The following is a 16,913-nucleotide window of genomic DNA, read 5'->3' on the forward strand; positions in this document are numbered from 1 at the left end:
TACATTTGAATGTGAATACCTTTGAGATTTGATGTTGAATTATTTAAAATACGGACATGCTTGTATAAGAATTATTATTTACAATTACTTCCATACTTTTTCTAAACATATTGACATAAGACAATGTCCCCGGAGCACAGATTTATACATAGTCATTTTCATTGTATGTTGTGATCTAGAAATGTGAATTTAAAAAAAGAATTTGACCTATTTTTTTATTGTTTCCTGATCGTCCTTATCAAAACAAACCTAACCACATTTAAACAGCCCATTTGCAGTAATGGATCACATGAGTGATGACTGAGGCCAATGAGGCCAAGGGTCACAGAAGTAAGCTGAAAGCTCAGCTTCTCCCAACTTCTACCAAAAACACACAAACACACACACACACATATGTTTAACATCAACAGCGATAACCTTTTGACCTGTGAAGCTACAGAAAGACCACCACCAGAGAGCAACAGCAAAAACAGACATTACCAACAACCAAGCTACATTACTGAGCGCAGTAATATAATTATTTTTAAGCATAATCAAATCACCCACACGCACGCACTTCCACTGACATTCGGAAGAAGCGAAAACATCCAGCAGAAAGCTTAGCTGTCTTTTTATCTCGTTGCTTGCAGATATGCTTCCCACTTTGCCCACTCATCCCTTGCTCTTATCCATCTTGCAGCCCACGGTGATGAAGACTAATGTCAGTCATAATGGTCAACATTCATTGGGACAAAGCACAGAAGACACTCCTGCCCATCTGTCATCGGCTTGTCGCTTCCTGTTTGTGGAAGAGGGTCTGATTCCCCCGTTTCCCCTTTTACTCCCATCTGGTTAGAGTTAATAAGCCCACCCCCCCCCCCCCCCCCTTTCCACTCACACGGGCCCGTGTTCGTTCAATTCCCTCTGCATCACGTACCTCAAGAAACTGGGCGCTGACTTTAAATTCGGGGGGCTGGGTGCCAGCTTCTTTGGCTTTCTCCTTCCTGCTCTGGATCCCTTCAAAGAGGTGGTGAACCGCTCGTGGGATGATGCCCTGCTCCGACATGGCCAGACTCACGTCGAAACCGGTCCCCATGGTGTAGGTCTTCCCAGAGCCCGTCTGAATGAAGCACAGACAAACTCTGGTATTTAGCGTTCAAATATAGCACAGCCTACAGTCTTACAAAATATCGCTTCTTTCAACCACTCGACCCTCAATAAAATCTCGAGCAATGATTGTCAACGTGGTAAACTGTGAAATTTCTCCCGAAAGCCTTTGTAAGCATATTGAAGTGGAAAGACAGCAAAATGCCTCCGGTATGTTTAACAACCGTGGACGTACAAGCAAACAGCACCTGCACAAACAGAAAATTAAAACCCCAAATAATCCCAAACATAAACCCTTTTTGGATTAACACGCATACCGGGTGATCCGATCACAATCTGACAGTACAGGTGGGAAGGAGACGGTGTGTTGTCACGCACATTTTGCTTGGCAGGACCTTTAGTGACGGCCGAGATCTCTGCAACCTACCTGGCCGTAAGCAAAGACGGTGGCGTTGTAACCCTCGAAGCAGCCCTCGATGAGCTTGTGCACGCACGCTTGGTAGATGCTCTGCTGTTCCGAGTCGATGTCGAAAACAAAATCGTAGGTGAAAGCCTTGTCTTTCCCCAGGAGCACTTGCGGCTCGCCGGGTGTGACCAACGTACACACGTGGCAACCTTCGATCTTCTCCTTGGCCATCTGAGGACGTATCCTAAGAGATGACAGAAAAGGTGCATTGAATAACCCAAATATGATTTGCTTGGAATGGATGTGATATAAAAACTGCTTCAAAGCATGCCGAAATCATAATATCAAACATCGGCCATACAAACTAGTTCTCCAAACACGTCTTGTATTTGCCTCAGTCATTTTGTTTTTGTTCATTGTCTATGTCGATTATGTTGATATCCATGTGTGATGTTATTCTGCCTTTCACAGAAATACCTTTCAGGCTTATGATTGAGTCCTAAGGATTAAGAGGCAAATTCCTGACAGCTTGCGTGGGGACACGAAGACATAACCACAACCTGCTAAATGAAACCAAACCTTTGTTGCAAAGTCATTAAAACATTGCTCATTTTATATATTTGCCTACGGAATGAGCAAGACCGCTGCAATATGGTGATATAGATATATATATAGCAGTGCTGCCATTTGCCTAAAAGGGAGCACTCGAACTAATTTGTATCGGAATGGAGCAGCACGAGTTCAATTTATGAGCGTGGAAGTTAACTTCCTGCAAAGGAAAACACTCTGTCATTGCGGTGTACATTAATTTAAACATATGACCTGTCGCACGATCATGCGGTCATATTGGTCTACTTGTGTGGAGAGGTAATCACTTTAGGAAGCAGGCAACATGCTAAACCCAAGATCGATCTGAAGGGGATGCAAATCAACTGGCTCTCTCACTGGGACCAAACCGCAAACACACACACACACACACACACACACACACACACACACACACACACACAAGGACACATGCAGGAAGAAAAAGTGTATCCAGAATGCATAAAAATAAAACATCACATGTCTGGCTCAAGTACAGTTTGAGCCACACACACTGCTAACAGTCCCCACTAATCCCTCAACTCTTCAGACACGACTGAGAATACAAAATGATCAAATTCAGGACCACCTTCAGACAACCTTGACACCGAGGTTCATAGAAATGGAACTGCACATCCCATTTGAGAGATATTCAAGCTTATTATTGGCAGAAAGGGACTGTGACAGGGTTAGGGTTAGTTGCTCACATATTTATTTATTTGACAAATATCAGTACGAGTGATGACTTTTAAAACAATGACTGTCAGGCTTCGTGCCGCATCGCCGCATTTTTGCTCTCATCAGCGGTTTGCCCATTAGGATAATTAGTTTGCATTCTCATTTAAAAAAAAAAAAAAAACAGCTTGGCATTTTCCTAGACTCCTTTTAGTTTGTAATTACATAATGAAAGTGCCCTATAGTTTTAAGTACTTGGGATGGAGCTCAAACTGAATTTGAGAGTCTCTCAGCGAGCTCTACACGAAGACAAGCATGTCTAACTGCCACACACACACAGATGAAAGTCAGCGTGTCTCCTGGAAGAAGAATGGAGCAGCTATTTATACTCATTTCACAAACTCCCACAAGCCTCAGCTGGAGCGACAAAGGACGGGATCCATAACATTGATTGGAAGAGCAAATGTCTCACACTCGCGTTGACTTTAGTCTCACACACACACGCAATCACTCCAAAGGACATTTTAGCAACAAGAAATATAACCCGAGACCTCGCAATTAAAAGTGTGAAAGAGATCAAGGCTGTCAAAAAAAAACATTTGAAGCGGATTGTGGATTTTTCACAGTGCTAGTTATCTCATTTTTGGCGATAACGGATTACACATCCTCAAGGCTGAACACACACACACACCTACGCTCGGAAACTCATTATACACAAGCTCTAAGGGAATTCCCTTATTAGACTAATTATCAAACCCAATAGTGCTAATTAGGATTAGCCTGAAAAAGGCAAACAAACTAACAAACAGCCACAGCCGTAAGCCCTAATTGTGCCTCTTCAAACCTTGACAGAAGTGAAAGTCAAAGATGCCAGATGGGAGTGTCGAGTTCACAAACATTCTTGAATCTATTCTAAAGTTCCGTTTTCATTCAGAATGGAATTCAGCAAGTTATGAGGCCAAAGCGTGCGATGAACTGTATTATCAAGTGAGATCATTCATTTTAGTATGCTGGTTTAATAAAAACACATCAAGTAATAAAAAAAAATATTATTTTAGTAATTGATGCCCCCAAAACATTACACTGACCACAAACACATAAAGCAAAATGCTAATGGTGCCTTGACTCCACATCTCCCCTTCAGCTGGGCTGGGCTGGTCCAGGAGGGTCCGGTTGCCTTGGGAACGACACAAGTCGCTCAGGGACTGCTAATGTGTTATTGACCATATCAGTGCTCACATTGTATTTGCGTTACACCCCCACACCTCCTAAAATACAATAGTGGTGCACAAATGACAACCTATCCAATTATGCTGTAATCCTCAGCAGACTCCAAGTTGCTCACCAATAATCCCAGCACACCAATATCAGCCTGCTGTGTTGACTATGTAACTTGACATCCATTCAACCTTCAAACAAGCAGAGTGGCTCTAACCAAAGAGCTCCCCCCCCCCCCCCCCCCCCCGAATGGACATAATTTAGTAAAGACCAACAAACGAGCGCACAGAGGCTGAGTTAATCGTATTCGCTTGAGCTGGGAGTGTTTCGGGGGCTCTGTTGTTTGTCAGCTGGCACGGCGGGCACAGGAAGCCTGCTACTGCTTCATACAACACTCGGCCCATTTATCTGAAAATAAGACCCACAAACACGCTCACGTAAATAATTCCATTCAGCTCTACTGGCATCATTTCCTTTCTTCGTTTGCTCCGTCTTTGTAAATGTTATTCTTGACAAAGTTCTATTCTGGTGCTGTGATTTTATTCATCCGGTCGTGTCTTCCCTTCACATGTTGCCAGAAACAGGACGGGACCAGTTCCATTTCTGTTGTTTCAGATAACAGCAGAGGCCAAAGTGGTCTGTTTCTCGCTGCCTCAGTTTCGATCACGCTGGCTTGCTTTCTTTCATCCAAACCATCAGAGATCATTTTCTTAGAAGGCGAAAAGCCGACATTTGGCGAGCGATGAAATCACTGCGCAAACAAAAAAGGAGGAGCAAAAAAAAAAGGAGATTAGGCTCAGACTGCAGGTAAAGAATGAAAACATTGATTTGTCTCAGATAACACCCTCCAAAAATTCACACTGAATAGGAGCGCCTCAGAGAAACATTTTTTTTTTTGGACTGACAGTTAAGAAATCATGCAGAATTTCCACAACTACGGCCATAATGATGATACGGCCATGTCCGATGATAAGCGCCCGCATTTTACTGTGTGGACTTGATTTGTTTTATTTTTACACACAGTCCTGATGTCAGTGTTTGATCACATTTTAAAGAATTTAACCAGTAAGTTTTTAGTAACACGTATTGGCAGTAGTTTGTTGGTGTTTATACTTCACACATTATCTTAAGTTCACGTGGATGTATTGAGAGGGCCGAATGCAGTCGAGCAACACTCTCGCTCCTGATGCGAATCTGCATATTTATTTTCCCAAGCAAAACGCAAGATGACAGCTGTGACAGCTCTAAATATTAAAGCTACGGCACTCTGATTTATCCTTTGCTTGTTCATCCGGAGCAGTAAACACATCAAACACATCATTGCCTGAAGTCAGCCCATTGCTTTGGTTTCCAACCGCCCACAATTTAGCTTCAACTTGCTCTACTCCCATTAGCGTTGTTTCCAAAATAGTGAATGTCGTCAATCGGAAAATAAAGTCCTGCCCAGAAGACAAGTGCAGACAGAAATCATTAGCAACAAAAATGAAAAAGAATTAACAATGCAGAAAACCATTCATCTCTTTGGGGTTGTTGATGCTGAGGGCATATTGATGACTGAGGGATGAAACTGGAGAGCCCCTGAGGTGCAGTACAGTGGCAAGAAGCTCACAAGTGAGGTCAAAACTGGAGGGGAAATACATTTGCCAAAAGGAATTACGGAAAGGTTTCAAATAAAACTGACCCGTCTCCAAAGCAAATTCTCAACAAGAGAGGATGATTTTTTTTTTTTTTTTTTAAATAACGAAATTGGCCACCAAACAGATTCAATCAAATACTTTATCCTAATTTCTTTTAGAAATGAAGTCTCTTGTGCATCAAGATTGAATTTACCCTCAACGCGTCTGGTTACTACTTTCCTTAATTAAGGATTGCACACGAAAGGCACCTCTGTGATTTGTAAGTACCGGTAAACCTTTTCCTGTCCTTCTGCCCATTTCATCAGTCCTGCATCGATTTCCCCCGGATCATCGGTCTCCCGTGAGCGAGAACGTAAACCTATCAACTGCCTCCCACCTTTAATTGACTTTCTATCTGTCTTTGCGTCTGTTTAGACACGGTATAATCTTCACTGACAGCTCGCCGTGTTGTGCGTATGAGAGACACACTCGTTGAAATACAAAGAAACTTACACTACAAGCATAAAAAAATATTTAAAACACAAATAAATAAATAAAGTATAATATAATGAATAATCTGAGATTACTTGGGCTTTATGGAAAATAAAATAAAAAGCATATTTGTTTAGGTTTATATGCAGTATACCTTCAATGATACAAAATGATATACCGTAATTTTCGGACTATAAGTCGCACCGGAGTATAAGTCGCACCAGCCATAAAATGCCCAAAAAAGTGAAAAAAAACATATATATGTATATAAATCGCTCCTGAGTATAAGTCGCCCCCCCACCCAAACTATGAAAAAAACCGCGACTTATAGTCCGAAAATTACGGTACTAATACGGCCATGAGAGAGAATTGATCTCAAACTTTTATTACCTCAATGTGGCACACTTTTTGCAAGCTATCAATGATGCTAACCTTCCAGACGGGCAGCCATGCAGCCGTCAGGCATTGTTGCCCATCGGCAACAAGCGATAAGAGATTGCGGCACTCACATTCTCTGTGCTCATTGATTTGACTGCTTGTGTTGGCATGAAGTGTCGCTTGCTGGAGTACAAACGGGCGAAGTGGTTCATCGACATCAACGCGAGCCTTTTCTTAACCCAGCCAGACTTCGGGGCCGGGGTTGCCCTACATTGTCTAGGTCGACTACATTTGCCCACCATCTCCTTCAGTCAATTTACTTTGGAAAGACACAGTCTGTCAAGTTAATAAGTTTAAGGGCTTAATGTTTTCATGTACCACGTGGCACATTTCTTTCAACTGTCGGTGTAATTAAAAGAGCGGAGAGCTGTCCCTGTCGCGTGACAACATTGAGGACATGAACGCTCGAACGTGCAAGAAGGCGATCTGAGGGGAAGGGTTTCAAATAACCTATTTTTGATAATAACGCGCAGGACAATAGTGAGTGCAACCCGAGTTGCTTGTTTGTAAACAATAAAATGTGACAACCAATCCAATGTATCCCGGGGAAAATCATTTTGAACTATTTATGAAACTGGCATAAAAAAATTAAAATAATGGTGTCACAAACTGGTCCCTGCTGTCAAACTATGGTTGCTGTCAATCAGCTGGATGAACATGGCTCATTGTTACACGGGCACATCAGTGCGCATCATCTGAGCCGATTCTGGGTCAATCCCCCTCATTTCCGCTCACCGTCAGTCTCGTCTGCTCCCCCGCGGGAGGAGGGGAGGGGGGGGACAAGAAAAATTCAAATTAGCATGCTTTCCTTCGTTTTCACAACAGATGGCCTTGGCAAGGTTAGAGAGGTGCGGGTTTAACACGTTCACCGTATTTTGGATGGGATGAAGTCTTTTGTTTTTATTTACAGTAGGTGATTAATAAATAATACGTGTTGTTGAAGACACTGAAGAAGTGGGGGAGATACCTTTTGGATAATCTCCCAAAGGCCAAAGAAAATGTTCTCCAAAGATGAGACAAAATACACTGCAGCTTATAAAGGGCAGCAAACAAAAGGCTGGAAACATGCTAGGCCTCATGACTGATGCAAAAGAAGTTGAGCAGATTCCATCAAGTGGTACAAAGACACCCTTTGAAGAGGCTCACAAGGCTGGACAAATAATCTTTCATGTAAAAATTGTTCCCCTGCCCAGGGGACAAAACCATTTTGTTCTAAGAAGCACTTCATTGTGACACCAAACTTCGGACAAGACGTTGATATTGTATAAGCGAAGCGAGATCGGTCCCACAATTCATACTGTCATCCAAAGCCAGTTTATTTATGGGTGCGTGAAACTAATTTAGCTGTCTGGGATGCAAACGCGCATCTTTATTATCATAAATAACCATGACACAAGCTGTTGAGAATAAAATGTGTTATGTTATCTGCTAAATTGAACAATATTCGATTCATTTTCCTTCAAAAAGTCATGAGATGCCTAACAACATCAAAACACTTCAAACGGAGCGATCGCAGCAGTCGGTGAACAATTTGAAATAAAAATCAAAGTGGCCAAGATTATTTATTTACATCATTTGCTCATTTGTGTTTGAATTGAGTACAATATTATAGATGTTGAAAATTCAATGAGTAATGTCCCATCTTAATGTTTCAGACTAACTGCATGCTTTTCCCCTCCATCGGACTTGACCCCAAATTAAAAACGAGCATCTTTCATTTCAATTCATGTCTTGGTAATGTTTCCAAGTGTACCTCTTTTATCTGTGTTCACAACAAAACAAGCTCTTAGACAGCAGCGATTAAGCTACTTAGCATTGTAGGTGCTTATTGGCCAGCTGGCCGGCCCCCACACACACACGCACTTGTGCACAACTTTTGCAGACCACTTTAGCAGAAGTTTAATCACAATGTAACACCTAACCCCGGCTGACGTTAATCCCACCAAAATGCTAAACTTTATCCCTTTATTGAAACACATGCACATCCCACCTCTTTGTATTACAGCAGATTCTGACGGCTGCTCCACTGAAGCATGAACAATATTGCATTGGACACAATCTGGCCCAAATTCTGACATGTATGGGAACACGGCAAACACGTGCAGCTGTCCCAAATTATTCATACACACGATGCTCCTTTTAATAACAACACTCATGCTCACATATGCGGACGCACGCTCGTTGCATGCTATTTTGCATGTTTACAGCAGCCCCTTTTCACAGCATTTCTTTTTATTTTACAACCATACCCCCCCCCCCCCACACACACACACACCCTCTGCTTCACCAACCCACCCTCTGACTTCCTCTGACTTTATTGGCAAGTGTGTGCAAACTCAGCACAGAGCACAAAGACCCGCACCAACATCAGAGTCATTCACACAGCATCCTCTGGATACACTCACCCGGGTGCACTGTTTAAAGGCTCTATGCTATGCCCACTATCTCGCTCTTAAAACACACACACACACAAACATGCAAACACAAAATGACGAAATGACTTTACAGCTTTTGCATTAAGTTTAAACTCTACTCCCTGGTTGAGGTGACGGGTTTGATTAAAGGAAAAAATAAGGATGTCATGTTCTTGTTGTGACTAAAAAAAAAAATTACCACTTTTTTGAGAAACAAGTAATTCATTGAAATTATTACTGCGCTGTGAGCTCACGCTTTAAAATTCTTAACATTGTGATCCGATTAAATTTGAACTGTGAAGAGATTTGTCGAGGTCCTGCGTGATCAATTCAGACGGAATAATAAAGTTCCGAGTGACTTTTGAGGCGTGCAGTTGATGAATAATTTGATCAAATTCTGATTTGAACAGGTTTAACTTTACTTTGATAAAGAAATAATGACCCTTCCTTGCTTCAGTAACATAAACAGTAAATTATCGGAGTAATTCATTTTAGAGACAAGAAGTTCATTAAAGTCTTAGTTATCCATTCATCATTCTTTACTATAAGCTCATAGGGAGGGGAAGTACATTGTGGTCAGGTCACCACTTAATCATGAGGTTGACACATGGAGACAGTCAATGTTCCACTTCAATTAACCTAATGAGCACGTTTGCTTCGGGTTTTTTTTTTTTTGCAAGAGAGATTAAATGCAGTGAGAACATTCAAACTTCTTGCTACGAGATAAAAGTGTTCAAGAAACTTTTTTTCCAGAAGACTTGAATTCATATTTTGACTAAGATGAATCATCAGAAGCAGCCGTTGAACAGGAAGTACGAATAGTTCTCCAGTGGCTTGACAGGAAATTATTCTGCAACAGCAGCAAACCGTAAGAGGGCTGTTCATCCGTGTGCCAAAATGCCACATCTCATTTTGAAGCAGCATATATACTACAACCAACCAAAATGAAACTTCATATCCATTTCATATAAATGCACATAAGAAATGTTATTGAGTTCTAAGTTTGTTGCAGCTTGGCAACGCCTTTGTAGATTGGTCGCGACCTCAATCAGACAGAGCGTGTGCTTGCAAAGCTCCGTAACACAGCAGTCAGCTGTTTCCAAGCAGGTGAAGTACACAGCACCTTCAACTCTTTAACCCCAGACACTCCTTCATGCTCAATGTTTGTATTATTATCAATCCCAGCGTTGCCACAATAAATGAAAAAAAAAAAAAGATGCTGCTTAATTAATCAGTCCAAGCTTGACTGAAACGATGACAAGATTTCGTTGTTTGGGGCTTGCACCATCAAATGTTTGGATTTTTTTTAGTTTTCACTCTAACCATTATAAACATTCACCCGGGATAACAACAACAAAAAGGGAGCATATGATCATGAGGGTGAAGAGGAAGTGATGCGCAGTAGTCGAAAACCCGCACGGCTGTGCTCCATGTCATGTTTCCTGCTCGTACCCCTCCCCCATCAGAGATTTTTTGTGTCGGACCTTACGTCGAAATTGCAACACAATGTAAGTAGTTGAGGATAAGTTTTAACTAACTGCTTTTCCATACACTCTCCTAATAAATTTCCCATTGTTCAGTGTTTGCAGGTGAACAAAGGCTCTCACTCTTCTCCACTCGCAGCAAATCTGCAGTACTTGTGCTACAAGGGCCATGAATGTTGAGAGCGAGTGCCAGAAATGTCTCATGCCGCGCTGACCCGCATGAACACCAAACAAATATGCACCACCTGGCACGATATTTCCCACCTACGCCAAAAAAAGGCCGCCCCTTGGGAGACAGAGCCCGTGTGGCAGCGTATGAACGCTCACAGGAAACAGGAGAGACTGGTAGCCTACACAGGACACACGTCCGACAACAAAACTTTTTTCGAAGCACCCAAAGTCTTTGTGTGTCAATTGGGAGGGGGGGGGCTCACCTTATCATTTTGTGACGAATTTCTCCATAGAAACAAACTATCAACATCAGCCAGCATGCGGTTTTATTTTTTCAAAAACAAGTCATAGGTTTCAGGCACATACAAGTGACGCCTTTATTCGTTTTGCTGAGTTGATGCCTTTATATCCACGCTTCCTTGCCGTATTCATGAGACAAACTTGGCGAGTCCCCGGGTCACAGAGCTTAAATTAGAGCGGGAGAAGATCCTCGAGGAAAAGGCTGTTAAGGTGAGAACATCTATCAGCCATCACAAGGTCAAAGACCGCAAAAGGGCTAAACAGATTGGTCTTTGTGTCTATTTATGGTCGGCCGTGCATGCTGACTTAGCACTTTGGCGAGAGTGACTTGCCGCTCTCAGACGACGACTTGGCAGAGTTGCCGTGAAAGAGAAAACAGGATTACGCAGGAAATGTGCGCACGGCTCTTGCCGTGTTACAGAAAGTAAATTACTGACATTTACAAGGGCAGACTGAGGAGCTCGCAGTAAACTTTCAATTTGGGGTCTCACGATGGGCGGGAAAATGTCAAATTCATTTTATTGCTTTAAGCCTTCCTTAATGAAATACGTTATTCGACTACACCCATTCCCGAGTGCTCCTATAGTCGCTGGAGTTGCGCCTGTCATCTTTCCCACATCACATGGCGCGTGTATTGAAGGGACGCCACGTTCCCCTCAGGACACACACAAAAAAACGACCGCCAAGCCAGTCACAACACGAACAGGTGATTAACTCGTTCACTGCCATTGACGGCTATAGACGTCCAATCTCAATTTTAACAGGGCTGGCAGTGAATGGGTTAAGAAGAGCAGACAGAACAAAGGACCAAGGACACAATGAGGAGAAAATGAGAAAAAAAAAAACATCACTCGTCGTGGTAGAAGGTTGATTTTGAAATCTGAAAACAGACTTTAGTGGGAACGTTTGTATTTTTATGAACACGTGTGTCTCCATGATGAACTTTGTTCTGTTATCGAGAGCGCAAGTTGGATTTTTGCGCAACCATTGGTCTTACCAGATTCCTCTTGTGCTGGTGTACATCTTGAGATGTCGCAATAGCATAAGCTGACTAAGGGGATTCAAAAAGACTGTTTTGCCTGGAAAAGCAGTAGTTGCTGCATATACTTGCGTACACATTTCATGATTTGTAAAGTGACATCATCAAATGCAGGCCTTGGATGCATTTAAAGCCGGTTCACTCATTTTTGCCAGTCTGTGTGAACTGGAATTGTTTTTACATTTCCTTTTTACTCGGCCTCAGCTGCAAGTTGAATTCAGTGTGTGTGCTTGTGTGTGTACATTTGTATGCATGTGTAACCGTGTGGCGCCATTCTTCAAGCAGCCACATTTGAATGCAGATTGTAGGTCATGTCACTGGTCATTGTTTGGGGAAGTCAGCGCAGACATTCAGGAAATGGATACCGCCGACTCAGACTGGGTCGGCCCTCGCTCCGACCTCCTTTGCCCTGCGCCGTGTATGCGCGCTCACGCACACTTCATGCGGGCTGGCCTGAGGGCACTACAACATGGGACCAATTACAACCCCCCCCCTCTTATCGGTGGCCAACTTTCTCAGGTTAAAAGTCTGCGAGGTCAGTGGGAAAGCCGGCAGAGCCGAGCAGGAAGTTTATTTGCGTCTCATTTCCTGTCAAATATACATTCGGTGCCACTTAGAGAGCACGTAAATACAAACACATGGCCGAGAGCAGAAGTGCGAGCTCGCCCACCGGCATTGTAATTATACAAACGCTGTTTAATTACGACGTGAGACTCTTGCTAATAGGTTTGAGGCGGGGTGTGTGACTTCAATTACCTACGGATGACAGATTTCGCTCGACCTTGTATATGTTCGTCACACACTGGCTGATTATATAAATATAATTAAAAGACGGAATGTCATTTGATGGAAGCTGTCACATTCAAACAAGGCTATCACCTGCTCTTCCTCATTTCAATCAATACGTTCAGTTGAACAGCAGCTGGCTCAGAAGCTTCACTTTTTTTTTTTTTTTTTGTCAACACCACCGCCTTCCCCACTTCCTGTTACTGTCACTGTGAGCGAGCACAAAAGAGATACACTCAGCTGTAAATGGAAAAGTGACTCCCAAGCTTGCCCTGGGGAATCGAGAGCTGCGGTGCGGTTCATCTTAAAAGGGTCTGCACCCCCCCCTTCCCCCCCCCTTTCAAATTCCATGAATGAATGCATGCCTCCCAAAGTGAGGGCTCAAGAGGACAAAATTTTGCTTGAGTGCTATGACATTAGTAATGAGATCAACACAAACTGTCATTGTTTTCATGTAAACATGGAGAGACGAGAATGCTTCAAAAGTCTAGCACATGCATATGAACAATATTTAGGGGGGCTGCCAATATTTTCTCATGTGAACACAAAAGCTGCTGTGCTGTCCTGTCCAAGCCTGGAGGTGCTTTTCCAACAAAGGCAGTCTTCCAGGCTGTGCCTTTGTGTTTAGGGGGGGGGGGGGGGGTTACAAATCAGGCTCCAGTAAACCATGAATATATTTTTTTAAATCACTTTTGAGATTAAGACAAGAGAGCCCATTCTTTTACTCCACACCTGGCTGCAGCTGTCCTTGTCACATCAGCCTCATATTAAATTAAAGTGTGGAGGACAGCATGCAAATGCTGAGGTAGTGCGTGTGTGGCACAGCATGCACACCTTATCAATACCGTCACGTGCATACACAGTATTAGAAAAGGTAGATAACCTTGCAGTATCATTCAACAGACAATCAGTGAAGACTGGAGGTGTGCATGATGTTTCAGACTGATGCCCGAAGGGGACAGACACAATGTGGTCTGCAGAGCACCACACACCTACAGAGAAACAACAGATCCGAGGCTTACCTCAATGCAACCTTCACGCAGCAGTCAGCCTGGCTCGCCATTGTCTCGTCTCAGGTCCCACGCTGGTCGTGGAGGATAACAGCTCTGTTTGGATTCAGTGCGTGGCCGCGATGCTCTGCAGCGGCGACTCTTGGCGTCTCAGGTCGGCGGGGTTGCCGTCAAGATCTGCCCATTAACGACTGCCTCTCCTGAACTCCTGTCTGTTTCAATCCTGCGTTGGAGCTCATCTTGTCCGAGCCGGGTGCGTCCACCACGTTGCAGACTTGAATCTGTGATAGCAATGTTGTTTTCAGTGAGTCCCCTTGGCTACATGTCTGAAACACATGTGCACGCCACTGAACGTAGCAACGCTCCTGAGAAACACCGCAGCTTGATGGAGCGGCGAGACCATAAACTCGACTGGAGAACGCTGCCTTCATGACTGTCGGAATTATTTAACTCCTTCGAAACGTACTGGTCATCGTGTCAAATTGACTCTCATCATTTTAACTTTACATCTCAGAGATACAAGTCATGCATGGAATATTATATGCACTTTTTTTCCTGCCGCAAAATTCAACTACAATAATAATAAGAAGGAAAGGGGAGAATCGAACAAACGCATCTCCTAATCATATTAAAATTGATGATGTTACTTTGTGTGAAAGTAGTGAGGGTTAGAAACACATAAGAACTCATAAGCATTGGATCTTAGTGTAATTACAAATCTGAAAAGTGCTGCGTCTTTTCTAAATTTCGGTAATAACCGAGTGTTATTGAACGCATCGTGAATTTGATTGACATAAATTCTGACCAACGACTGGTGTTCTTGTGGCGGAGGAGGTTTCAGGGCCCCGCCCAGAAGCTCACACCCACAGATGAGGCCACGCCCACACTATAAATTGATCGCGCGTTAGTGGGTGTTCAGTTCAGTAGTTTAACTGCAGCAAATAATGCACGCAGCCTACCTAATCGTTACATTATTGTTTATGGTTTTACAGAATATGGAGTTAATTTGCTCTTAGCGTAAATGGGAAGTTAGTACGTACACTTCCTCCCGCTGAGTCAAATCTAAAGAGGAAGTCCTTTCTTTGTCTCTCTTTGAAGTGTATAAAAAAAAAAGTCAAATCAAAATAAAAAGTTTTTAAAAAAAATCCCAAACTGTTCGACCCTTGGTGACCAGTCTAGCTTCTCACTCAAAGTCAGCTGGGATAAACTCCAACACACCGCAGTATTTTTGCAACATGCAATACGACAGTCATGAAAATGAAAATCTGTGATCACAGTAAATGCTGCATTGCTGGCATCTGGCAGAGCAGCTGATTTTTCAAAAATAATCGGGTGACCTGGAGCCTTTCCCAGCTGACTTTGGGCTTCAACTGGTTGCCAGCCAATCACAAATCAGCCAAAACATATATTAATATTCTCAGCTATCGTGTTTTCAAATACCCTATCATGCAACTTGTTGGCATGTGGGAAGCCAGAGCAGATGGAGAACACAGGAGGTTTGAAACCACTGTTCAGTGTGGCCTTGTGACAATCAATATAGGACATCTATAATAATAATAATAATAAACATCTTCTCACAGTGGGGCGGCTCGGTGGCGCACTGGGTAGCACGTCCGCCTCACAGTTAGGAGGGTGCGGGTTCGATTCCACCTCCGGCCCTCCCTGTGTGGAGTTTGCATGTTCTCCCCGGGCCCGCGTGGGTTTTCTCCGGGCACTCCGGTTTCCTCCCACATCCCAAAAACATGCTTGGTAGGCCGATTGAAGACTCCAAATTGTCCCTAGGTGTGAGTGCGAGTGCAAATGGTTGTTTGTCTCTGTGTGCCCTGCGATCGGCTGGCAACCGGTTCAGGGTGTCCCCCGCCTACTGCCCGTTGACGGCTGGGATAGGCTCCAGCACTCCCGCGACCCCCGTGGGGACTAAGCGGTTCAGAAAATGGATGGATGGATGGATCTTCTCACAGTCTCACACAATAATCATATTCATGCTATAAAACGCAGTCCAGCAGCAACATAAGCTCAGTTTGCATGCTTGAGAAGCTTATGATGAGTGCTATACGGAGATCCTGGTGGTGATGGAGGTGCTACACCGGCAACGTTCCCCAGAAGCAGTATTGGATTCCACACAAGATTAGCATTCAGTTATGAGGATAAAGCTTCAACCCCCCTTCATCTGCTACTCGGAACTCGTCAGCCTGCACAGCAGCCACAGCAAACATACACACAAGTACACACACTAATATACTAAAGTGTATCTTGTTGTCTTGTGAACTTCACAAGACATGTAACAGTTACATAGTTTGATCACCAAGTCCCATGTATTCCTCTAGGGGCGTATTTGCAAATGTACCAAATCGTTACCCTGAGTGCCACTTTGTCAGAAAAGCACATTTCATAACTGTGGCATGCAAAATCCTCAGGACATTCCAGTTTTGTAATTGCCACAATATGCTGCTGCCTAATCCTCATTTCCACGTATAGTCAATACAGACTGTAGAAAGATAAACACTCCTGTCTCTTGGCTCCGTCTGTACCATCAATCCTTTGCAATTTGCATTTACGTCCTCTAGCTATAGACAAAGAGACAACAATACGCTTCAAAACCAACTTTTATGCAGACTCAGATTCTGTGCATTATCTTCTCAGACAGAATTTCTTGGTCCACCCTGAACATCTATGTAAATGAAGATGAAATCATAATTATCTGAGGATATTTTGTTTTAGTGACATTTCTGTTTGGTAGCATACTCTGAGATTTTTCCAAGATAAAATAATACAAAACACTGAATCAATGAAGATTAGACAGTGTCAATCATTCCAGATTATACTTGGCAAGGAACGTTTTTCTCTCCTCCGCCTTTATAGGTCGCCTGCCTCAAATAGAGGCCACAAGCGAAAGATGGAAGATGAGACTGCACCCTAATGTATTCCCCCCCCATCTTTATACTTTGATGTCTCTATAATCCCCGCACATGCATTTTCTACATTTGGCTTTGAAGCTACTAAAAGCTAATCTTTTATACTCTCCTCCGGAACAAAATTGCCTGAATTGCCGCTCATCTGACTCAAATGAGTGGCCAAGTGAAAGTCAAGGATGTTGAATGGAGAACAGTTGTTTCACTTTCCCACAATCCCCTCGAGGGGGGGGGGCAAACGTGGTCGGGTTTAATGAGAGAGTGTCTGTGCTTGTTTGATA

General features: G+C 43.2%; 1 protein-coding gene across 4 annotated transcripts in view; it reads right to left on the reverse strand.

Moving 5' to 3' along the window:
* The window catches only part of kif21b (kinesin family member 21B), a 38,786-nt gene extending 24,663 nt beyond the window's left edge, over positions 1-14,123 (reverse strand). For all 4 annotated transcript variants that reach the window (XM_037251513.1, XM_037251511.1, XM_037251512.1 and 1 more), the window contains exons 1-3: positions 13,733-14,123; positions 1,514-1,736; positions 917-1,099 (exon numbers count right to left, since the gene is read on the reverse strand). In XM_037251513.1, the coding sequence (XP_037107408.1) occupies positions 917-1,099; positions 1,514-1,736; positions 13,733-13,773 (447 nt within the window). In that variant the 5' untranslated portion in view covers positions 13,774-14,123. The remainder of the gene's footprint in view (positions 1-916; positions 1,100-1,513; positions 1,737-13,732) is intronic.
* Positions 14,124-16,913: the final 2,790 nt, after the last annotated feature.

Source organism: Syngnathus acus, chromosome 5 (assembly GCF_901709675.1).
Source record: "Syngnathus acus chromosome 5, fSynAcu1.2, whole genome shotgun sequence".
Taxonomy (NCBI): Eukaryota; Metazoa; Chordata; class Actinopteri; order Syngnathiformes; family Syngnathidae; genus Syngnathus; species Syngnathus acus.